The following is a 24,108-nucleotide window of genomic DNA, read 5'->3' as shown; positions in this document are numbered from 1 at the left end:
GCGGAATGCGTGCCACTAAACGGAAAAAGTTCCGTCGCGTGCCTGTTGCGGAACTCTGAGGCCGGATGCGGGCGTTTGCACGCGACATATGGGAAGTTCGCCTGTTTTCTGGTAAAACCTAGTCCCAAAATGAAATTCCATCTCTGCCCCAGTTTTCGACTTCACAAGACATGCGAGGTAAGCATTAAATATACAGCCAATCAAGATGAAGTTTTCTGCCGGCAGAAAACCTTCCAAGTTGTTACGATCGCCTGTTCCCAAGGATAGGGGTGACTTGGGGTCCTCAAGTGGACTGCGCGTCGCATCCTCAACGTAACGTTCGAGACCCTATGACAGCCATCGCCCATGACCGCCACCTAAAAATAACTACACAGTTATAATAACCCCGGTTTTCCTCCTTAAATATTTGAACCAATTTCCACTATTAAATCTGGATTTTCTGATGATCCGGCCCTCAGACCTACCTTTAAATTCACCACTCCACGCCCTATCCCCGTATTTTCTCTTATCAGTTGCAATTTTCGGTAATAAACTTGAACAAGGGGTGTCGCCGCGTGTATGTGTTTATGCCCACTCCAAGGCTCTGGCAGTCCAAAATAGCTGCGTGAAGTTGGCATGTTGCTCTGGTTGTGCGAAAGATTAGAAACATAGGAATTAACCACAGCATGCAGTAAGCCTCACGCGTACGTGCCTGGGAACGTAGTGCTTTGCTGACTTCGTCGCTGAGGCCATAGATTTCCGCGAGCTTCCTGTTCATAGCACGAACCAAAGGCAGGAGCGAGATTGGCAGTATGCTGCGGATGATGATGAGAATACACCATAACCCTAACACTAAGCATCAGCTCAAACCGGATATACCCGTTATGATAAGCAAACGCATTGTCAATCAACTGGATGCGCTTGAGTTTGTTTGGAAAAGAGAGGCTCTATGCTGTATATAGATTTTCTATGTTTCGAAAGAAAAATCCAGACTTACATCCACGTAATAGAAAGATCCTTTAGATATCCAGCACGGACAATACTAGCTACCTACTGTTACGACCGTGCAGTTGGTCACTGCCAGCGCGTGCATATAAGTGTGGAATAGGGGACAATGAGACAGAGGTCTCATTATCGAAGCTTTTGCCTCGTGGCGCAACGGCTGCCCTATCCGTTCGTAACATATACCCCCATAAGTTTATGGAGCCACGAACGACCGTAGTCTTAGAACCTTTGATTTTCTATCTTCAACCTCCTTCGCAGCAAGCAGAAGCTCTGAAATTTCCTTGTGTTCCTGTTTAGACACCAATGATAGTGGTGTTCGGCCGGAATCTGCTAAATTCACTTTCGCCCTTGCTTCTAAAAGCAGCCGTACTACGGCTTTGGATCCAGATGCAACTGCATACCATAGCGGTGTTCGGCCCCTGCGGTCTTTTACATTCACTTTTGCCTTCGCTTCCAAAAGCAGCCGCACAATGGTTTCGGACCCATACTGAGCGGCAAGCGATAGCGGTGTTTCGCCGATGTGGTCTTTCACGTTCACTTGAGCCCTCGCCTCCAAAAGCAGCCGCACCACGGCTTCGGATCTTGACTCAATGGCAAAAGCTAGTGGTGTGTGCCATTTGTTGTCCCTCCAATTGATTTTAGCATGCTCACCAAGGAGCATTTTAACCATGGGTTCGAGTCTATAGTAAGCGGCGTATGATAGTGGGGTGCGACCCATATTATCCGTCAAATTAACTTCGGCCTCGGCGCCAAAGAGTAGCCGGATCACTGCCATCCGGCCTTCAATATTCCCATCGACGAATGGGACAAAAGTTTTATCCTGATTAGGGATCGTAATGAGAGCATCACCCTGGCTACAAACAATAGCCAGATGCAATAAGCCGACAATGCTTTGATCGAATCTGGTATCGCGCGTTCGGATGGCGAACCGCAAACTAACGTCCGTGCCAGCCTTCAAAGCTTTTTCCGCAATCGTCTTTTGCCCAGTTGCAACTGCCCAGATCAGTGCCCTAGGATTGTCGCTTTTTGCGTCTTTTTGGTACAACGTTCTGATTGCCAAATCACTGAAGTGCGAACTGGTTTGTGCGAAAGCAGCAAGGTCGTGCTGAGACAAAAGGTCTGCTATTGAAAATTTAAGCTCGTTGGGAAGCGACACCAAACCATACTTAAGATCCGTGGGGATCGATGATAACATATTTTCATCCAAGTTAAAACCATTATGCCACTTTTCGATGACTCTTTGAATAGTCTCGGCTAATCTCTCCAACCAGGCTCCAGAGTTGTGCTCTTCTTGTGATACAAACCTTTCTTTCCGAGCCAAGGTGAAGCTCCCCTGATGAAGACACGCCCATACGTACTCATAGAGATATCGAGGGCTATAGTGATAGCTATGTATACCGGATTTGCCAGAAAGATCCCCGTATTCGCGGTGGGCTTGCTCAAGAAAATCAAGGGCACGACCCATGATTACAGCACACTTTAGCCATCGAGCCTGGCAATCAGCTTGTCGATAGGGCCTGTCGCGTGTCCATTGCATCCGAACTTCGTATTCTTGGTCATTCTCATCCTCATCTTGACTTCTCTCCTTATCGTCTTCGTATTTTCGATCCACGAAACTTTTCTCCAAGTGTTTCTCTTTGGATGGAAAATCCCATTTGCACAGATGTTTGATGATTTTGTATGCGGCGTCCGTCCCCGTTTCGGCCTCGGTAAGTCGAATGAAGTAATCGTCATGTCTTATTTTAGGTGGTCCAAAAGGATTGTTGGGTGGAGGCCGAGTTAAGCGCAGGACCAGATGCGCAACAGCTAGATTATCCATCGGACTTTTTAATACAAACTGGTGGATTGGCGGTGGAAGATCAAATCTAGATTTATTTGGGCGACCGCGCCTTTTTATACGCCGTGCTTAGTTATGGGTCAAGTATAACGATTCACGTGATACATTACAAGACGAAATGGGCTTTGCCAAATTTCGTAGTTAACGTTTAGTGGTGGTGTGGATCTGCGACTCATGTGGCTTGGCAGATTCCGATTGTACATGGCAGGTACCCAGGGGCAAGGCCAAAAATTTGGGAAGCGCCAAAATAGGCCTTAATGGGATTCTTTTGAGATCCAAATTCGTCCAAAACCCGCTGGACGTCCTTCCCTACTTTCGTCCCATCCTCCTGCTCTGTTCACTTTCTGCTACAGTAGGCACCGTGGTCCAGCACCAGCTACAACTATGGCGCCACAACTGGACGCGGCAGAGCGTCTACTAATCCAAACCCTATTATCCAAAGTATTTGAAAACCAGCTTATAGCCTCGCAAGTCTCATGCTCTTTACGAACCATACAGAAAATGCGCCGTATGAGACCAAAATCCGAACTATTCATTTGTTAAGGACGTCGTGTCGGCAGGCGCTGTTACACGTCAGAGAGTATGCAGAAAGCCCTATGTGATGTTCTAATCCAGAAGTCGCATATGTACAGATGTGAGATGGTAGACTTACTTGATCGCAGATCTGGAATAGAAATCTCCGAGCAATCGATCGGTCGGACGTTACGATCAATTGGGTGGACGAGAAAGACGATTCGTCGCATCGAAGCGTTGGCAACTGTTGCCGGGCTCTGCACTGAGAACATTAGCAAGTTCAACCTTAACCCCACAGTCTTAAACGTTATCGTGGAAATAGCAACTATGAAAATGATATTGACCTGCGCCTCTAAAGGCAGAGGCACGCCCACTAGCAAATCGGTTACATGGGCCGAGCGAGCCGCCACGCCACCAGCGGCGGCCCCAACGCGAATTCTAACCCCGGCCACGCGCTCGTACCCGATACGTACGACGCCCGGCAATGCACCTGACAGCTCCGCAGCTCCCTCCCAATCGGGCCGGGACCGCTCCCAAACCCCGAAACGTTTGATAGAACAGCCGTCCAACCGGATCCTGATCCGCGTAAATGACAAATTGCGGATGGTGACGAGGGAGCCATACGCGGTAACCACCAAATTGGCCGAATTGGTCTCGGTGCCACACAGTGAATTCCCAAACGCCAAACGCATCCCCACGGGCTGGGGTGTTACGGTGGCCTCTGAGGAAACACGGCAAAAACTCCTCAACCCCAGCGCGGTCAAGGCCATTATGGACGCATTGGACGCGCGGGAAGTCACTGTTACGACAACCTGGCACACATACGCCGTGTCTGGAGTGCCCCGAACGCTCAATTGCCTGGACGGAAGAAAGGACGTACATGATGTAATCCAGGAGGAGATTACCGTGGCAGCAGGCCAGCAGCCAGTTAATTGGCATATTTCCAAACATGGTTACGACCCATATACGGTTAAGGGCACGTGGATAATATTCTTCCTTCAATCCGTAAAACCTTTTCAGCTTTTCGGAGTGTCGAAACGTGCACGGAAGGTTGAAAAATCACGCAAAATTACACACCACCACCACGGTTGCCAGGGATACTGCGAAATACGTCGCTGCGTACGGCAAGCGCGTTGCGGCATATGTGGTGAAGCAAAACATGCGACAGAGGAAGAGCCGTGCCAGGCAGCCCCAAAATGCGTTAATTGTCACGGCCATTTCCCATCCGGACATAAGAACTGCCCTGCCCGATCTTTGGTGGTAAATGGGAAGCTTGAACGACCTTCACAGCGTAAACTAAAATGGATTCGCAGAATCGGACGTGCCAACCGTGCTGCGATCATCAACGACCGGGCTGAGGCGGCCCGCCGAAAGTCAGCACCTGCAATCCCGGTCCTAAGCACCTCATTGCAGCATTCGCAAACCTCGAGCTCCCGATCGAGCATCTCAAATAAAAGAGCGCGGCCATGCGAGGCGGCAGGGGCTGACATTCGCAACTTCCTGCAGGCTGAACAGGAACGTGTGCACGACGAAATCGTTTGGGCAGCCGAAATGGAGGAGGACGCAGCGGCTGCCGAACCTTGCCTGCCAATGTGATAAACTTGGAAGCAACCCATCGATTAATATGACGAAATACTCGCTCGGCAACATGCAGCGGGAACGCCTCGACGTAGTTTGGGCCAACGTAGGCAAAAGGATGGGTGTGCATCTGAGCCTATTGGAGTTATGCCACCAGAGAGAAGTGGACCTGGTTAACGTCCAAGAGCCATGGTGCGGGCTAAATACGACTACACAAACGCACCCGGGCTATGATGTTTTTGCGCCAGTGGACGAATGGCACGCCAACACTTACGAAGCCATGACTGGGCTCCGGCCCAGGGTGCTCACCTACGTCAAGAAGGGGGCCGCCCTAGGGGCCGCACAACGACGGTTGCCGCAGGGCCAAAATACGTGGGACGTACTCTGGCTCGAAATTAACGGAATATTGTTTGTTAACGTATATAGAGCTCCGGGTATTGAGGCCGCGCTGGAAATGGTATGCAATACCGTGCCAAATGGACCCACGGTGCTAGGCGGCGATTTTAACGTAGCGGCTGCTGCATACCAGCCAGGCCGTACAGACGCACGCGGAGGGGATCAACTGACGGCATGGGCGCAAGCCCAGGGCATGCATTTTACAGGAAATATCGGCGTGCCCACCCACCGCGACGGGGGTTTACTAGATATGGTTTTTTCCAACCTCCCCAGCACAGTAACTGTGGTTGACAGCAGTCTTTACACAGGCTCTGACCACGAATCTCTTTATACCACGCTGCGGACGCGCGGCGCCCCGCGCCCGGAGGCGGTCAACGTCTCAGTTAGGGACGACCGGCTACCAAAGTTCGCGGAGCTACTTGCTTTTGGCATGCAAGATATGCCGGACCCGGGATCCGCGGCCGATGGCTACGCATTGGACGCGTGGGTAGCTGAATTTACAACTTTATGGGAGCAAGTGACGTGGGTCGTGGGTACGCCGGCGGGAGAGAGGGGCAGCTCGGCTCCTTGGTGGACCGAAAACTGCCAGCGGCTCTGGGTCGAATTCCAGCGGGTTAAACGGAGCGCTGTAAATAGGACAGACGCCTCTGCCAAGGAGAAAGCTTACACGAAAGGGGTGCGGGCCGCGAAGCGGGAATGCTGGAGGCACCGGATTGACCAGCTGCGCGACGATAAGGATTTGTGGAACATGGTGGGCTGGCTGGGAGCCGGACCACGCCTCCGGTCCCCGCCGCTGGTTATTAACGGCGAGCAAGTGAGCGAGCCCTTAGCAAAAGCGGAAGCACTGCAACGGGAGGTGCTTGGCCTATTTTCGGCGGAGGATGACCTGCAGGGAGACCCCTTGGAGGCCTGGTCGGCGGACGAGGCTAAAATCCCTTGGGACACCCAGGTGAGTGCGGAAGAGGCGGAGCGCTCCTGCATTGGGGTTACGAGCACGTCCCCGGGCATCGACGGAATGACCGTCCGGCTACTAAAAGCCGGATGGGCTTCGTTGGCCGAGCCGGTGCGCAGGCTCTACCAACGTTGCCTGGAACTCGGACATTTCCCAGCGCCTTGGAAGAAGGCCGAAGTCGCGATGCTACCGAAAACGGGGAAGAAAGACCAGAGCAGCGTTCGATCCTGGCGGCCTATAGCCCTCCTCTCCTGCATCGGAAAAGGCCTCGAAAGGCTCGTTGCACGCCGGATAGCTTGGGCCATACACGACAACGGGCTCCTTAGCTGCAACCACGGCGGTGCCCTACCCAAGCGATCGGCGACGGATCTGGTTTGTGCCCTCGCCCACGATATCGAGCAGGCTCTAGCTCGCGGGGAGGAAGTTACGCTTGTCGCATGCGACGTCCAAGGTGCCTTCGACGCTGTCCTCCATGGGCGATTAATACGGAGAATGCGAAGCCTCGGGTTTAGTAAAATGCTCCTCAGGTTCGTGATTAATTTTTTAGGCGACCGCCAGGCCCGAGTCCGGCTGGAGGGTACGACCACGGGCTTTAGACGGCTTGGGTGCGGCACCCCGCAAGGGTCTCCCCTTTCCCCGATCCTGTACATGCTATATTTGGCGTACCTCGTTAAAAATGGTGCGAGATGGCGGCTGGCATACGCAGACGACGTGCTCACATGGAAATCGTCACCGTCGTTGGAGGATAACGTACGTTGGCTGGAAGACAAACTCCGGGATATGCACGAAATTGCGGCGGAAGAGAAGATCCATTTTGCAGCGGAAAAGACAGAGGTAATTCATATCACTAAGAAAAGGCACGGTCGCAACCCTGAAATCCGGATTAATGGTAGAACGGTTACCCCGGTCCAACTACCGGGCGGTCGACGCGGACAAAGCGCCTCCGGGGCCGAGCGTTACCCGGGCATGCGTTGGCTTGGCTTTTGGTTCAGCCGACGGCTAGACGGGCGCCGCCACGTGGCCGAAAGGGCTGCCAAAGCAATGGCGGTCGCTGCCCACCTCAAAGGCTTTGGGGCAGTAAGATACGGACCGCCTGCGGCTGCACTTCGCAAGGCAGCGGTGGCATGCGTGGGCTCCTCGGCCACCTACGCAGCCGAGGCATGGTACAACCCAGCGCACAAACAAAGAGGACTCCTTAAAGCACTGAATAAAACGCTGGTCTTAGCGGCACGGGCCATCCTCCCGGCGTATAAAACCACCCCCTCGTCCACTGTTCTCAGGGACGCAGGATTACCCTCGGCCCGCGTCGCGCTGGCCTACACCCGCCTGAAATACGGCGCCCGACTAAGGCTCGCGGACAAGGGGCACCCCCTTGTCAGCCGCCTGCGTGAAACACCTCGTGCCCGCAACTCGGGCCATTCGGCCACGACCCTGCAAACGGCTGCACAACTTCTCCCGCGGATCCGGAGACTAGAGTTGCGCGCACCTCGCAATGCCCCGGATTCTCGCACTGACCCCACCGGAGGAGTCCCAAAAGAGGAAGCGGCCCGCCGCTTTATGGAATGGCTGGACATGGTATCACCTGACGATATCGTGGTATATACGGACGGTTCGGAAAAACACGAAAATAACTGCGTCCAAATAGGGTACGGATGGGCCGCTTTTAGGGCGGGCCTGGAATTTGCCGCAGGTTCCGCATCTATTACGCCGGAAAGCCACGTTTTCGACGCCGAGGCGATTGGCGCCCTAAGAGGGCTACAGGCGGCAGCCAGGGCCCAGCCAGGCGCCCGGATCTGGATTGGTGTGGACAGCACCTCGGTTATTTGGGGTCTTAGAGGCGACGCGCCGCGCTCGTCCCAATGGGCCTTTTTGGAATTCCATAACCTTGTCGATCTACTCCGAAAACAAGGTACCGAGGTTCGGGTCCGTTGGTGCCCTGGGCACCAGGGAATCCCGGGAAACGACCGGGCTGACGAGCTGGCCAAGGCCGGCTCTGCCGGACCGCCGGACCCAGACCCGAGGGCTCAGCAAACCACGTATAGCGGTGCCGGCACGGTCCTCAGAGCCATTCTTTCGAATATAAAGAAGGACTGGTGGCGTAAAGAACTTTGTAAACGGTCCCCCGCATATAGGGAATGGAAATTCCAATACACACCGAGAAAGGAGCCCGAGGAACTGCGTTTTCCAAGACCCTTACTGGGCCATTATTTGGCCATTAGGACCGGCCACGGCGATTTCAAAGCCTACCATTACCGTTTCAACCACCAGGATGCAAACACCTCGTGTGCCTGGTGCTGGAAGCGGACCTCCCCTGAACACCCGGTGCACTGCCGCTTTTCGCGGGCGGTGTGGAGAAACTGGCCGTGGCCTGATAACGACCGGCCGGTCGGGCCGCCAGACCGCGGCCAACGCCGCAAATTCTTCCAAACAAGCCTCGGGCAACCGAAAAGCTTTGAGGCGTTTTCGATAACCACCAACTATTTCAGCGCCCGCCCCAGAGCGGCCCGCCAGCGCCCCGCGCGCCACGAACGCACTTTACGCCTAGGGACACCGATCGTAAGCGACTCGAACTCAGACGAGGAATAGACTTATTGCCTTTTCACCCATACTTCACGGCACAAGCCGACAGACGAACCCTCCGTGCACCTCAGGCACGGGGTCGCGTCAGTGAACTAACCCCCCTAAGCAGGACCGGGCCCGAACCCGGTCAGGTGATTTCTTCTCAATATCGCCATGAGCCAATCCCAAAGTAGAATCTTCGTCGATAGGTGCCAATAGACTAGCTCCCGTGCTATGCTTACCCTGGCCGTGACAAACACCCCCGGAGTTACATTAACCCCAACCACAAAACCAGATGTATCAACGACAGGGACATAGTACTTTAAACACGAAAACGACATCAACTACAGGTCCCATAGTGTCGGTAACTCAGCATGTACAATACCAAGATACAGCACACAGCGTCCGAGTGGTGAGCCAGCCCAAACTGCAATGTTGGGAGCATGGATGCAACGGTCGCAAAGTTTCAACATTTAGCAACCTTTTGAGGCACCAGCGAGAGAAATCAGGTCAAGCCTCGAAGGCAACCTGCCCAAAGTGCGGAACTGAGTTCACACGAACAAGGGCAAGGAACCTTTCCAGATAAGTTAAAATACCCAGAAAGTTCCAGCTAAGGTCCAAGGGCTTAGGATAGGCTGAAGCACTTGGCCAGAATGCAGACCCAAGATGATTTTTGCTACCAGTAGGGAAATTGATCCTGTATTACTTGGCAGCTTTCAACCTGCTAATCACTCGCCTTGGACTCTATCATAACTTCACCCCAGTCATTGAACCCCTCACTAAAACGTTCATGTGCTTCAATCCATTGTACGCCACCTTCGAAACAGGTACCGATACTTTGATCGTAATATCAGTCTGCCATAATACTCTGGCCACCATCGAAATTAAGGCGACTTCGGGTCCTTATCTTGAGAATATCACTGCCCAGCTTGCGAAAGACCAAGTCCTCTGTGCCGCCCCCCGGGTTGACTTCAATTGCAACACTGGGGACAAAACCAGCGCCTCACTGACAAGCAAGTTGACTATCTGTGAAAACACCTGGACAGATGAAGGTTAGGTCTGGGGCCTGATCCTTACAGATTTCGCCTACGTTTTTAGTCGGGTCGATTGACCCCACTAATTCCCAATCAACCCGATCTTTTTCTGTTCGTGCACCTGCCCCATCCGGCCAATCATAACGTCCCCATCAATCAACCCGACTTGGTTGGATCTGCCATAAAGGTAAAGGGCTTGTTCACCCACAAAGATCTCTAAATCACGTGATTGATCGGATCAAATCTCCCCACATGACCTTACCAGTTTAGTCAGCCATCCACACTAGTATAAATTGCGTACCTATTAGACAACCCAGTTTCCAATCCACTCCACTAACGCGTGAAAGCCAGGTGTGGCAAAGTAACAATTGCAGAGAGAATAAATAGTTGCTCTTGTTAGTTATGATCAATTGGCTACTAACGGCCATCAGCAACATATTAACCCCCTTCACCAAGCATCGTTCTCAGAGTGCTGTTGCTCGGCGACCTGATGCTGGTCAAATCACGTTCACCAGGCAAGCCCGTCCGCACATCCTTGCTCCCTCGTCACAAAATATGAGCGCGTCATCCTCGGTGAAACAACCGGCATGACAATCAAAAGTGTTGCCCCGGCGACACCCCTGAAACAGGCAGTTAATCGCAGAGCGTCCAGCTTTCCCCACTCAGGCCCATCGTTCGTCTAATTCGCGAGTATCCCCGGATTGGAGAACCCAGGGCTTGGGCCTAGGGCGGCTCTTGTCTGGAACTGATCGGAAGCGATTACTGTGTGATGCAAACATGCCTATGGCTTAGACTGCGGATGAATCTGGGCGACCTGGGTGCTAGGGATACTGCTTTATTCATGCCTCGACCTTGAACCGGGGCGAAGATGTGCTGATATTGGTGTGGTTACTGGTGCAATTGCTGTCTTAATTTTGCCCCCCCACTCTACTATCTTGGGCATGGTAGCGCCCGTTCAACTGGAACCCCACCCGCGCCTTTGCGGTTGCCGGGCATAGCTTCGGGACACAGCGTAGAAGTGTAGGCGTGGGCTTCCAAGCTCACTCGTCAGGTAGCAGCTTTGGCAGCCGACTTATGCTTGCAATTTTACGGACCGTGTTATTAAAGAAAACGCGATAAAGTGGCGCGACGGGACCAACCCACTGTCGAAACCAAAGTCGGTCGGTCATTCAGCCTCTAGATTCTAGTATGCTGGACGATAAAGCCCCGCGCAAATTCGGGAGTCTAAGCCCTGACACTCAACATGAATCTTTCCAAGGTAAGCAACCACGGCGAATGAACTGGCGCGGATGAAAATAGTGATTAACGGCATACAGACGCTCCGACTGGCTCAATGGCGTCCGACTCTAATATCACAATCGCATTCGACGATCCGAACTGCTCGCAACCAACCGAGACTACCCCCGAGACGGTCACGGCCGTACCTGTGAATAGACCGATTGATAAAGCTGCTGAACATGCAGCTGTAGCGCTCGGTGCTTCTGCAAACCCCTCGACGCAAGCTGGCAGCTCGAAAGACGACGCTATCGATATTACAGACGACGAGAGCAGACTGCACACGCCAGCTCGATTCGTCCACGAAGGTCAGATCGTTTGCGCAGCGAATCAAGTCTCTACGCCGCCCGCTCAGCCAACCATCCTGGCCACCACGGAGGATTACAACGACGAACTCGATACTATTGAAAACTGGACGATCGACCGCAAACAGTGCATTGTTACGTTCGCGATGAAACGAACAGATGGAAGCAAGCGGTTGGTGCCTGAGTGCATAGTTCAAGCCCAAAATCAAGATAAGGTCCTGGCCTTTTGGGGAAAGTTCGAGCAGCCACGAGAGACCACAACTAAATGCAGCACATACCGAATTTTCAAAATACTGGACCACGACTTTAAAGGCAAGATTATACGGGTACGAGTACAATGGGTTGGATACCTGGAGGAGCTTGCCACCTGGGAAAATGCGTCGAAGTTGTTGAGCACCCTTGATAAGGATAGGGTAAAGGAATATCTAGAAAGAGTTCCAGTAGGGCCTGATATATCACGTATCCGCGAACTGTTGGATAAACATTCGAAGACTGGAGTGACGCCTTCCAAACGCAGATCGTCTGCGGCGAACCCGCCATCCAAGCGGCCCCGGGCTGAACCCACAAAAGCTGCAGGAGAAAAAGTGAGCACTGCTGTGGAATCTCCCTCCCGTGCCACCCGCTAACAAATCTAGTCTCAAACTGGTCCAGCATCGATAAAGCACAGTCGTCCTCCGAAGAAGCCACCTGTAACTCCAACTTCAGCACCGGCTTCATCTCCGTCTCCGGCCCCGGGTCCAGGTTCAACTGGAATAGTGGCATATGACTTGCGCCCCAAGGACAAGATCATGGGCGGCCTTTCAGATTCTGACCTTTATCCACTGCAGCCCGGCGTATCTGGTAAGCAAGCATGGCTTACTGGCAGGATCATCACATCCTTCCTAAAGAACCTGGCCCTCCTCTGCGACATGGCGACTTTCGAAGTCGTAGAGCCCGGGTCATCTGACCGTTTGCTATCGAAAGACATTCGCAAATTTGCCGAGACCAACGGCGCCATGGTTGCCATCTGCTTTAACAGCCATTGGGTTTTGGTCATGATCTGGCCCTCGCGCCGTGAAGTCGGGATCTGGGACTCACTTCGGTCAAACAAGTCGGACAAGCCAACTGAGCCAGATAGGCCAGTAATAGAGTACGTTGGGTTTAACATCCAGCGACTTTTGGGCATCGATCCACCAACATTTGAGCCCTCCGCCTCAGCCACTGCTTCCGGCTGGAAAATAAAGTGGGAGCCATGCCCACAGCAGCAGTCTGACTTTGACTGTGGGATCTCCGTCCTGGTTGCAGCGAGCTTTTATGCGACCGGCCACGAAATGCCTTCTTCTTTGGCTTATGACCTGTGGCGGCGGCTACTGTTGGCCATCGCTTCAGGAAATGTGTTCTCGCTGCCGAAGATGGAGGAGCTACCCGAATCCCTCCGCTCGCTGCCTCCAAAGCCCGATATCAAACTGATTGGAACACATATTCAGGGGCTACAAGATTTTCAAGCCCGCCAAGTCGCTCGAGCATCCATTGTCGAGGCCCTCCCCACCGCAATTTCTGTTATAAAAAGTCTAAAAGCCCAGGTGGCGGAAAAGTACATGCAGACGCGTTTTGTCGATCTTGAGGATCTGTACTTTAGACTCCATAACATCAGTCTCGATACTTACTCACAAAAGTTGGACGTGCCTTCCGATTCTCGATAGGCCCACCTTTGTACTATAGCAGCGTGTTTGCATGGTCAACAAAGCAATGTTTTCCTAATTCGATCGAGGCTCATTTAACGTTAGCACGCCCTTCATCCTTGGCAAAATCTGTTTCCACACAACTTGTGCGATCCTTGCTTCCATAACTTTCCTCCCTAAACAATTCAATTAAAACCTGCCTAGCACAAACTTAATAACCAAAGTGTTTGTCTGCTTGGGCGGCCGCCTGGCGCGGATATTAGCGATGAAGGGGCTTTTGCGGCGCATGTTGCGCGTCACGTCGATTGCGGAGTTGCAAGGACGACGCGACTTTCAATTCGACATGGATGGGCATATTGAAGTAGCAATTCATCGACAACAACAAAAAGATCGGGGCTGATTTGGGCCAAGGGCGAGGGCTGTGAGGGTGATTGACCCCATGCGCCGGCGCCCTCGAAGGCGGGTGGATGTTGCCAATTCTCTGGGTGCTAGCAGGGGCTGGCGGTTGAGGGAGTGCGAATTGAAATATTCCACTCCCTAACTTCACTTTTTTTTATCAGCGCAGAAATGGAGCTGCAGGATTCAAGTCTGCTAAGGAATGCGGTCCATTGTCCCCAATTCTAATGTTGCCTTGCGTACCTCGTCGCTTCCGCTGGACCCGCAATTTGCCGCCCCAGGCCCGCCAATGGGGTTGCGCTTTTGCTCCAAGCCGAGAAATAGCTCTTTCACCGGTCAAAGATGAGGGAAAAGCGGTTGGACCCTGCCATCTGGCTTGCTTCGTGACATGGCATGTTTGCTGGCTATAGGTCCTTGGTGAATAGGAGTGTTCGTGTCGGTGATTATCCCGTTTCGTCAAGTCCTTGTTGTGACATTCAGACCCTGAGATCACCAAACCCTGGCCCCTGACCAACGACCCACAAGGGCGATACCTTTTGTTCGCGTCGCGTCAAGCTCAGCATGCCAATCGACTAGCTTCCGTGCTATGCTTCATAGATGAAGGATTGGCTCCGTGTGGAGAAAATATTGCGGAGGAACCTTGCGGCGAAGCGACTTACCCCGCTCCTTCCGCTGGACCCATCGGTCTTTCAAAGTCAGGACCAGCCTTACCACTCCTTAAGCTCAACCAACATGTCAATCGACCTTCTTCACATCCAATAGTCCCGGATCTTCCTGACGATTAAACTTCTTCCGGTCAAGAGACTTTCATAGACTTCTGGAGCTAAATCAGATACTTATTTTTGAAGATCAACGTGAAGGTTAGTGCATAACATTTGGACCACAGTACCATGTCAGTGCTTCCTTGGACATGTAGCGCACCCAAACCTGCGAAATCTTGGCTTCCATGCTGCCAGGTGGTCTCAGCCTCCTCGCTGGTCAAGCCAATCCTTTGGGGAGGGCCTACATGTGAAGTTGTCGAAGTGAATCGAGAACATGCATCAGAAGACCCGACTTTTCGCTTTTTAGTTGCAACGCGTTGGTGAAATCCAGTAACTGAGACTTCCGGAGGTTCTAACCATTCTCTCAGGCTGGTCAGTTTTGCCGAAGTAGGTTCACGCGCTATATGGTCTCCCGAAACAAACTATTTCACAAGAAACAGTAACACAGAAGCATCGCCATAATTGACCAGTGGTGGAAAATTTAGTTTAGGTCACGCGCTCAATTGACTGTGGAAAGTACTCTATTGGCCACGCTCTTCTCGGCTCCATATAACGCTCCTTGGTTGACAAACCGCTCGCAAGAGTCAGGTCGAACTCTTGCTGCGCTCCTGCCTGCTTAGGCTTGAGTTCCAGCCTGTGCGGCCATTTCTCAATAATTGTGTGACGGCTTTTTATCTCCGCCCCAACAAATTTCGCCAGTTCGTCAAGGTTGAATTTTTCCTTGAAGCTAATGATAGGTTAGATGCGACGAAGCAGAATTTGTCAGTGTGCTTCATACTTACCGGTCGAAGTACTGCTCATACCCAATAAAAATATCCCGAGCGCAGACGAATTTGATAAAATCAGGGTCGTACTTGCCGATCGGTGGCTTGGTTGGCGGAAGGTATTCGACCAATACTTGGGATAAATGGCTGCTCATCGCGACTCTCATACGGTCTTGTTCAGTCATGTTCTCATCAACGGCGTTCATGAACAGCGTGACAAGTGTTGCATGTGGGTTCACTGCCGGCTCCTTACCAGGAAGAACAAACTTGTTAGTTCAACTGAGGAGAGTGGTGGCAAACGAACCGCAAACATACCGGCGAATAAAAGGTTCTACTGTTCGTTGTAGTTCGTTCCCTGGTTGGATTCAAGGTTCAAGACATCAAACGCAGGCATGTTGCCCCAGAGATACTTTTTCCCTCCCAAAATCTTACCCCATATCATAGTGTATAATACGACTCAATTACCCCTGAAAAGCTTAAATCAATTAGGATTTATTCCATTTCAACTTTTTTCACTTTCATGCACTCAATCTTTTCCGCCAATTTAGGTTCGTAATTGCGTTAGGCTGTAGCGACCCCAAAATCTCTCTCATACTAACTAACTGGTACCCCCAACCCCCAGGGTTTGCCTTTTTGAGCGAAGACACCGGCTCACGACAAGAGCCGTTCCCACTTTATTGAGTCCCCCTTTTTCATCACCTTCCTCCTCCGCATGGGCCAGAACCGTGATTTCTCCGTCCGTCATCGTCGCACCACGCCGTAAGCATAGACCAAGTTGGCGTTAACTTGTTTTTTATATTTCTCTTTATTTTATGTTTGCCACATATCCAAGTAATAAACTGGACCCTTTCGCTAGATTTCATTCTTCTTTCCAAAGCAGAAAGGTGCTGTGACACAGCTTGTCAAACAAGCTCACTGCGACTTTTTGTGATCCTGAAAAAGGGGAAGGGGAGCAAAACGACACAGGACGAAGCGAGTGGGAAAACTGGCAAGGAAACAGAAAAACAAAAAAGGAAGACCACGAAACACCGGCAAAATTCACCAGAAACATACAAGACTGGAGGAGGAAAAAGAAACAAGAGAAAGATACCAACCTGAGCTGGAGGATGGGAAGGAAGCCCAGAAGGCAAAAGCCGGCATGACAGAAAAATGACATCATGACCAACTCTGGAGAGTTAAGACCTGCCCTTTATGCGGCCCCGGCCTCGCTGCTGGCTGTGACCGCCCTGCTGGTGGGATCGAGAACATGGACACGGCTTACCTTGACTGGAGTACGTGCCGATGACGGTTAGTGCGGCTGGCTTGTTTTCGCCTTGGATTCTTTTTTGTTTGGATTTTTAGAAATCGTGATGGAACCCCCTATGCTGACATCGGCGGTCTGTTGTCTGTCTTTTCCAGTGCTTATTGTCTTCAGTTGGGTGAGTGAAGCCTCCGCCCGAAAACGTCCAAAAACAAGTTTCACGGATCAGGCAGAAAAATCTGAGGTTAACAATATGTCAAATAAAAACAAGATTTTCAATGCAGGTCTCTGCAGCTTGGTCATGGCCTCGACTTCATTTGGGCTCGGAAGGAAAGCCAGCGAGGTGAGCGCCGAGCATTACGCCATATACCTCAAGCTTATGACCGTCTGCTCCATCTGCTTCAGCTTCGGCTGCGCCCTTGCAAAGTGCTCCTTTGCCGTGCTGTATCTACGCTTGATCCCAAACCGATATGTTCAAATTCTGAACAAGTGCCTTATATTCTACATGTTTTGCCAAGCCATCGAGGAGACCTTGATCAATGTCTTTCAGTGCCAGCCAGTGGCAAAGGCTTGGGACCCAAAAATCAAAGGCAGCTGCATCAACATAGAAATCATGTGGTGGGTGGGCGTAAGTTGTTTCTCTTTTTCCTTTTTTCTCTCTTCCCTTTGCGGTCGGATACCCCGACGTTTTTGCGGTTTGAGGTGTTTGATAATTGTTGCTGACCAGTTTGCTACCTGTGCCTCTCATAGTTTGTATCCAATATCTGCACAGATTGAATTCTCTTCCTTCAGCCTATGCCTTTTATTTGGGGACTGCAGCTCATCTCGGTCTCCAAGAAGATCGGCCTCAGCTTCGTGCTGTCCCTAGGCCTTCTGTTAGTTTAACCTCTAGATATTTCAAAAGTTGTAGTATGGCCATAACGAGAATTAACTGTTTAAAGCAGTCTCTGTATACTGTCCGTCAAGAGGCTCGTCGAAGCCACAAAAACCACAATCAATGACGGAATGTGTTAGTTTTTTTTCATCCCACATCCCCCTTAATGACCCAATTAGAAGTCAGGGCTAACATCCATCTTTCCCCAGTACTTTTTGCCGAGCCACTGCTATGGTCCATGTCCGAGCTGAGCGCCCTCGTAGTATGCTCCTGCCTTCCGAAACTCCGCCAGACGATTCACCGCATCCCGTGGCTCAACCGGCTGCTGATGCCCGGCTGCAAGCTGAGCTCGGACCGAGCAGACCGCTACAGCAAGTCGTCGTTTGGGGCATCGCGCTTCTTCTTTAATAGGCGAGTGCGGTACGGCCGCTCTACCAGCTGCAGCGGCGACGGGGGCATAACTGAGGTCGGCACCTGCCCGAGCCAGACCAACGCCGAGGACAAGAGCAGCAGCAGCAAACATCATCACAAAAGGCCCACGGCCACTATGACCGAGGCCGCCGAGGGCCAGCCCATACCAAAGTGGCACCTCGCGCCGCCGCCCTTTTGGTCGAGGTACGGACCGCGGCAGCCCATGAATCTTCAATCAGGGATGCAGTCGAACCTCGAAACCAGCAGCATCCGTAATATAAAAAACAGAGCCAGCCAGAGTACCGACTACGTACCATCGAGGTCCGAGCCCAGCGAATTATGGCATGACCTTAATTTCGGAAACGCAAAGTTACATTTATATGACGAACGACATTCGGGAATGAGAATAATAGCGATCGAGGGCCAGGAGTTTGACCAGATGAGTGATTTGGACCCTTTTAAGAGGGAGACGGAAGGTTATTACACAGGTAAACCACAACACGCGGAGCCATGTCTGCCAGCACCAGTAGTTTTTAGGGACGGCAGAACCATACCACCAATTAAGACCATGCCGGTGATAGGTTATAATGCGTGTCGGAATAAAGGATTTATGGGTTCAAATCATCAATTGAGCGATGAGTCACAAGTGGAGCTGCACGTGACTTACGGACCAATTGCGGGTACAAAATAGAAAGTCGTTGGAATGCTCGTTTCTAAATAGCTGAAACAGAATCTTTAACCAATTTTTCCGTTATTACAGCGTTTAGTTGACCGATCGATCATTAAAGGCCTATTAACAGTGAGGATATTTTATCACCGAAGCCGGATCCCATATTAAAGCTGAAAGAATCGGCAGGGCAAAGCGATCCAAAATAGTCGTTTGCAAGGATTTGGATTCCCTCCTCAACTTGAGCGTGTTTTGTTATTTTAGATTGGGAAAAATGAGCATGAAATACGACCAACTGTTTCTCCTTACCATTCTGCCACGAACAGTCCGAGTCGAACTGATCGATGGGGGCGGTGTGATTGGTCAAGTGGGTGCCGTGCACGGACGAAACACCATTGATTTGATTCAGGATCTGGGGGCCTAGCATTGTGACGCGTCGGTAGCGACGCGTTGGAGGTTGAATCGATAATCGATAAGCGCTTAGCTTCGCAAGTTGGCCAGCTGACTCATAATGCCAGCGTCCTCCCCGCCGCCGGCCAACGCCTTTTCAAGCATCAGCAATGAAGAGCTGACATCCGCCAGGTGCTGCTTGAGCTCTTGCGGCCACGCGGGTGACATGAAGCAGTGCACCATTGTTATGGAGTACAGGTTCATCGGTGAGAACGATTGTCACCCCGTCGAGACTGCGTGGATCTGCTTGGTGTTGGTGGCAACGCATGGCGCCATTGTGTGTATGCCTGCTCTCAATCAGTGATCGACCCTGTGTTCAAGGTCACCAAGATTCATCCGCAGTCTGCGCCCTGATAGGCAGACTTCGGTGCACGAGCCGGATGCTTCCCCTCCGCTCTCGAGTAAACCATTGGGGAATCGCATTTGCATCAGGCAAATACTCTTGATTGTCCCGGCTCACGTTGATGATGCGAATGTGCCAGTATTGTACGCTGGGCGGAATTTTCTTCTTTCTGATACAAATGCACAGCCTTTCCCAGAAACAAAAATTCAACGGGCCTCTTGACAGGACTTGCAGCCTTTCTGGTCGGACTTGGAGTAGATAGCGTCCTCTTATCGACAGTGTCGCTTCACCGCTTGTTCTGGACGGCGAAGGACTGTTGAAAGGGTGGCCCTGAAGGACTGGAAACACAGGTGGTAGGGCTGGTGCTCGTACCGCACGAGGTCTCGGGTTCGCGTCCTCGAAATGCTTAACGTTGTCACAATCTTCTGATGCTTGCTGTCGGCAGGATGCACTCAAGGAACAAGGACCACAGATTGCAGATGCCCTGCCTGAGCTTGAGTGGACTCTCGAGATCTTCGACAGTGCGGGTTTATCTTCAAGTGAAGAGGCATCGAAGGCAGTATGGGTACGAAAATATACAGGCCGTTGCTCAAACCTGCAACCCAGGGGACAGTCTAATGTTGCAAGGCTGTGGTTACAACGGCTGCGATGACAAAAATCTAGCTTCCATCTACCCGCAATTGAATACGGGTCCCTTCTGAACCTTCCACTACATCAAAGGAAATTTAAGAATTTGCTTCAAGCGCGTCTTCGCAGGCCATTGGTTTTTGTGATAGGCAGATTGCAGCAGTGCGATTCGCAACTGCAGGCAAAATGATGGATTTAGCGATTGTGATGGATATAAATTAATGCCTCTGCTAACTAAAATCACTGAACTGATCAGCTAAATGAACGATCCTAAGCATCTTTCTGTGAATCACTCCCCATACGACCGGCTGGTGTTCCGTCATGCAGGTATTAATACTAACCATAAACATAGGGTCTGGTTCCGACGGTTTGCAGCAGCTCGCGTTGTGCAATGCGGCATGGTTCCATCGAATCCAAAGATGGGCCGATTTTGTTTCTTCCCATCAAGGATGCAGCCAAAGAATCGACATGATCGAGGCAGTTCCGGTATTTTTGGCGCTCCTCAAACGTCAGCCTGGCCAGCCGTAGCAGCCGGGACGGGCTGTTTGGCGAGCTTAAAGCCAGGCCCATGGCGGTTGTCGAACGAAGACTTTTGCGCAGCTGTAGCAACCCTATTTTCATGGAGAGACGCTGTGTTCTGGAGGCCAGTTTGGTGAAGGCTGATAGCTTTGAAGTCTCCAGACAGCTGCTGTAAGGATTCTTCGCTAAAATGACCACCAGCTTGCTTCAGCCTCATCCCATCGCCTTGGTTCTTGCCATTTATCGGTTTACCATCTGTAGAGACCATGAACTGGATTGTGTCGTCGCCTTTCGCCACATTTTCAATGTTGCTTACTCGTAACTCTAAAGCCGCGTCAACATTAGAGCAAAAGTTTAGGCATTGCTTCAGAGTACGAGCTTGGGTTTGGAGGTTGTCGAGTGAGGTCTCCTGATCTGATGTTGCCGTTGTTGAGTCGGTGCCCATACCGTCGATAATCCCCTTTCTATGCTTTTTAAGCTGTTCGAGCGTGGCACGCATATGATTCATACAGCCATCAAGTCCTTCGCTGACGAGCATTTCTGAGGTTGAACCACTGCCTTGGATGTTTTGGGAACTTCTGCGGCCCCTGAAGAAATCGAGCTGAATCTTTTCGATTTCTTGGGAAAGCGATGCGCAAAATGCGATACCCTTCTCCGTGCTACTTTGCTCTTGTTCCATTCGTTGACGGATGGCCGCGTCAGGGGTCGGACCAGTGGTGTTGCGTTCAGCCAAATCCTCAAGCTTCTGCTGGATTTGATCGAGATGAGCCTCTAGATTGACAGTTGTAGTCGCAATTAAGTCTCGACAGGCATGAATGGCTTGAGTGCTATTGACAGATGCGCGGCTGTGGATGCACTCTTGTTAGCCAGGTTAGCGGAAGGGTAGCGGAATACTGACAGATTGGCGAAGCTTAGTGCGACGCTGACGGTAGAGGTGTATCGAAGTAACTGCTGACGAAAGCCTTCGATCCCATCGCCACTGAATTTGAGCCTGGTCCAGTCGCGGAGGCTTGTCCGGCTGGCGCTAGAGCGTGAGCAGAATGTGCGGAGTTCAACTTCCGCAGCCTCACATGATTGTTTGCACTGATTGAGTGTGAGTTCGAGAGCAGTGAGGTCCACTTCAAGACGAAGATCGCTTATTTCTGAGAGGTCCTTTAGAACTGAATTTAGACCCGAAAGCTCTGCAAGGAGTTGATCGACTTGTGGGAGGTGGGATCTGAACTCTTGAATCGTCTTGTAAAGTTTGCCACCAGAATTAAAGGCAAATGTAGCCAGGGTCAAAATTCCGGTAGCTACTCCTAATTCAGCCATTGGAATAAATGGTTTCACTGTGAAGAGGTGTTAGGTCGAAAACTTTTGAAGAAACTATGAGACAAGGCCAGACTAACTTCGGGGACGGAACGTAGGGGATAGGAAGCCGGTTTTGACTAGAGGGCCTTTGGGCAGCAGAACAGTGGGATAGGCTGTGGGACCAGAGCGTACTTTTGGCGCACCGATTAAGCGATGGGTCACCATCGGTTTCGGGGGCGGGGTAGCGGGGCTTGTCATCCATCTACTTACGAAACGGATCGGGGGTGGAGACATGGAGGTTATACCATGCACATTTATCTGCTGCTGCGTTATTTGATCTAATTTGGATGCCAGCAGGAACGAGCCCAGTTGGCCATGTGCTCCTACCTTTTTTGCGATGTTGAGAAGTCGCTCTGGGTTCACGTCATACCGTCGTTTGAGAACTTTGACCATGGACGGTGAAGACGAAGCCAACGATGCCGTCCCAGCGAGCCCCTCAATGCCAGGGGTCCACAACGTGAGCCGGGTTCATACCCCGCCGACTAAGACACCGCGAAACAGTAATCAATCCAATCTTGCACTGCAGGCTGTGGTTGCCAGGCTTGTCTTGGATTTTACCGTAGTCGATATACGCTTATTGTTCATAGACCTCGTCTACGCGTAGGGATTCGGGGGTGAGACAATGTAACTAGTGCGATTCGCTATACCTAATTATCTGTTTTTGTCTACTATACAAAAGAGAGTCAAGATGCAATCTGGCTGCAGGAGGAAATAAAGGGGTGGTGCGGAGTTGTGAGTGCCTGAAAAGTTAGGAACTCAAACCGCACGTGATATATGCTAATCAGCGTGCATCCACACGCCCAAGTGCGATAACAGTGACTATTGTTCCAACACTTATATTAATAAGATGTGCATGCATGCGGAGGATATTATTACGTTGCTGTTGCGTTGCTGTTGTGACCTAAAAGTAGGCTGTTTGGATCAAAAGCAATAGCGTGTTGATCTATGAATATAGCTGGGGCTATTGAGCCATACCGACGCCCATTAGTAAATTCAGTGAAAGATGATTGTCTGAATTCTCCTTGCTCGAAGGACGTGTGCTGATGAGCAGAATCTGTCGCCTCGAAAACCCTGATTGAAATTGGTGAAGCAATCTCGCTTGTAGAATGCGTTGCAGGAGAGACAAGTTTTACCAATTTGCAACACATGTTGGCGGGGGCTTTACGCCGAGCATGTAGGTCCGTGCATCGAACGATTGGTTAGTTTGAGCGTTTCAAGCAGGTTACCCCTCGCAACATGTGGACGAAATACGACTCGACTCTGATTAGGCCTCAATTACAAACATTTGGGTTGCAACACGAATGTCCGAATGATGTTTGCATCATGATCTATGCCCATACGCGTCATGGATGAACTGACGAGTATAGAAGAGCTGCAAAGGCGGTTGCGAGAGGCAGAGGAACGCGTGGACAGAGAGCTGCAACGCGCCGAGAGGGAACAGCAACGCGCGGAAGCGTTGGAACAACAAACTCAACCCACTACACTCCACGAGTACGTCGCCGCCTGCCATTCTTTGGTTTTCTCCAGCCTCAACACTGAACCGAACCGGAAGCTGACCTCGACGGGACTCATCACCAACCCGCGAAATAAATGGTGTCACACACATATCCAACCATGGTCCAACTTCATTTAGCAGCAGATAATAACATCCGGCACACTTTACGACACCTTCCCTACCGACAGCCATGTTTTTGAGAATGGACCCTTCCTCTCTGGCTTAGGAAAAAGGATCTCAGTGCGCAGCATATCCGACGAGAAGACGCTTGAGTCATTCTTGCACAGCAGTGTCGAGGATCCGGTCAAGGCGATTATAGACCAGCTCAAACAGGTGGAAAATCTTAGAAACACGTTCGAGCTGGGCGGAATAATTTTCGAGAACCATCCATATGCCATCAGCGACCTTGCAGAGGAAGTCGTCTACCGCGATACGCCATCGACACCACCGGCTACTCCGAACCACAGTCTCGATCTCAACCGGCTACGACCTGATCAGATCTGCGTCTACCGATCCGACAACGCGGTCTCGGAAAGACGCACAATGATCTACATCTCCTAGTACAAACCGCCCCACAAGCTAACCGCGCCGCACCTCCGTCTTGGTCTACGCCCGATGAATATTTACAAGGAAGTGGTCAACCGGAAGACCACCCCGACGTCGATGGACCCAGACGCACGTTTCCAGTATCACGCCGAGAGGCTGACTGCAGCCGCGATTACGCAAACGTACCACTACATGATCGAAGGGGGACTTGAGTATGGGCTTTTGACGACGGGTGAGGCGATTGTGTTTCTCAAGATCGACTGGTCTGAGCCTGGGACGCTTCTCTATCACCTTGCAGAGCCCAATGCTGAAGTGTTGGCCCATCCGAGTCATTTTCACTTGTGCACGGCAGTCGGGCAGTATCTGGCCTTCAGTCTCGTGGCGCTGGGTTTGCCAGGTGAACGACGATTGCGCTGACAGGACAAGCGCCACCAGGCTACTGAAAAACTCAAGACGTGGGCGGAAGATTTCGAGACGACGCTACGATCGATTGGTTAACGAGGTCACGAAATGTGTAATAAGACAACATGATCCGGTCTATTGAGCCGAGACAAAAGAACGACAATTTTTG

General features: G+C 51.4%; 8 protein-coding genes across 8 annotated transcripts; 4 read left to right on the top strand and 4 right to left on the bottom strand.

The window, feature by feature from the left end:
* Positions 1-230: 230 nt before the first annotated feature.
* On the bottom strand, positions 231-2,803 carry PgNI_12353 (uncharacterized protein; the record flags this gene model as incomplete). The annotated part of the gene is made up of 3 exons (XM_031132303.1): positions 231-623; positions 688-794; positions 1,194-2,803. 3 exons carry the CDS (start codon positions 2,801-2,803, stop codon positions 565-567), a joined length of 1,776 nt encoding a protein of 591 aa, XP_030976202.1. The 3' UTR covers positions 231-564.
* Positions 2,804-10,918: 8,115 nt separating this feature from the next.
* On the top strand, positions 10,919-13,115 carry PgNI_12352 (uncharacterized protein; the record flags this gene model as incomplete). Its single annotated transcript, XM_031132302.1, has 3 exons — positions 10,919-11,111; positions 11,170-12,017; positions 12,069-13,115. The coding sequence occupies exons 1-3, from the start codon at positions 11,042-11,044 to the stop codon at positions 13,113-13,115; spliced, it is 1,965 nt and encodes a 654-aa protein (XP_030976201.1). The 5' UTR covers positions 10,919-11,041.
* PgNI_12351 (uncharacterized protein) lies at positions 12,909-13,878 on the bottom strand (the record flags this gene model as incomplete). Its single annotated transcript, XM_031132301.1, has 2 exons — positions 12,909-13,631; positions 13,734-13,878. Coding segments are annotated over 2 exons (423 nt in total), but the record flags the coding sequence as incomplete, so codon positions are not given.
* Positions 13,879-14,737: 859 nt separating this feature from the next.
* Positions 14,738-15,200, bottom strand: PgNI_12350 (uncharacterized protein; the record flags this gene model as incomplete). Its single annotated transcript, XM_031132300.1, has 2 exons — positions 14,738-14,978; positions 15,034-15,200. 2 exons carry the CDS (start codon positions 15,198-15,200, stop codon positions 14,738-14,740), a joined length of 408 nt encoding a protein of 135 aa, XP_030976200.1.
* Positions 15,201-16,172: 972 nt separating this feature from the next.
* On the top strand, positions 16,173-18,631 carry PgNI_12349 (uncharacterized protein; the record flags this gene model as incomplete). The annotated part of the gene is made up of 6 exons (XM_031132299.1): positions 16,173-16,302; positions 16,540-16,883; positions 17,048-17,130; positions 17,200-17,264; positions 17,339-18,052; positions 18,534-18,631. The coding sequence occupies 6 exons, from the start codon at positions 16,173-16,175 to the stop codon at positions 18,629-18,631; spliced, it is 1,434 nt and encodes a 477-aa protein (XP_030976285.1).
* PgNI_12347 (uncharacterized protein) lies at positions 18,101-22,338 on the bottom strand. Its single transcript, XM_031132297.1, has 4 exons — positions 21,535-22,338; positions 21,045-21,474; positions 19,969-20,991; positions 18,101-19,870 (listed from the first exon to the last, which is right to left on the bottom strand). Exons 1-3 carry the CDS (start codon positions 21,887-21,889, stop codon positions 20,130-20,132), a joined length of 1,647 nt encoding a protein of 548 aa, XP_030976280.1. The 5' UTR covers positions 21,890-22,338; the 3' UTR covers positions 18,101-19,870; positions 19,969-20,129.
* On the top strand, positions 18,719-19,011 carry PgNI_12348 (uncharacterized protein; the record flags this gene model as incomplete). Its single annotated transcript, XM_031132298.1, has 2 exons — positions 18,719-18,938; positions 18,959-19,011. 2 exons carry the CDS (start codon positions 18,719-18,721, stop codon positions 19,009-19,011), a joined length of 273 nt encoding a protein of 90 aa, XP_030976258.1.
* Positions 22,339-22,841: 503 nt separating the features above from the next.
* PgNI_12346 (uncharacterized protein) lies at positions 22,842-23,980 on the top strand (the record flags this gene model as incomplete). Its single annotated transcript, XM_031132296.1, has 4 exons — positions 22,842-23,089; positions 23,180-23,516; positions 23,553-23,934; positions 23,973-23,980. The coding sequence occupies 4 exons, from the start codon at positions 22,842-22,844 to the stop codon at positions 23,978-23,980; spliced, it is 975 nt and encodes a 324-aa protein (XP_030976255.1).
* Between the last annotated feature and the right edge of the window lie 128 nt (positions 23,981-24,108).

The sequence above is a fragment of the Pyricularia grisea genome (assembly GCF_004355905.1).
Source record: "Pyricularia grisea strain NI907 chromosome Unknown Pyricularia_grisea_NI907_Scaffold_11, whole genome shotgun sequence".
NCBI lineage: Eukaryota > Fungi > Ascomycota > Sordariomycetes > Magnaporthales > Pyriculariaceae > Pyricularia > Pyricularia grisea.
The sequence above is the reverse complement of the archived record's forward strand: the minus strand, read 5'-3'. Positions and strand labels throughout refer to the sequence as shown.

Excerpts from the sequence above, each read along its gene's own strand:
- PgNI_12347 (XM_031132297.1), bottom strand. The coding sequence starts at position 21,889 with ATGGTCAAAGTTCTCAAACGACGGTATGACGTGAACCCAGAGCGACTT. Across the intron at positions 21,475-21,534 it reads CCCTACGTTCCGTCCCCGAA|TGAAACCATTTATTCCAATG; the intron begins GTTAGTCTGGCC and ends ACCTCTTCACAG. Across the intron at positions 20,992-21,044 it reads GCACTAAGCTTCGCCAATCT|CCGCGCATCTGTCAATAGCA; the intron begins GTCAGTATTCCG and ends GTGCATCCACAG.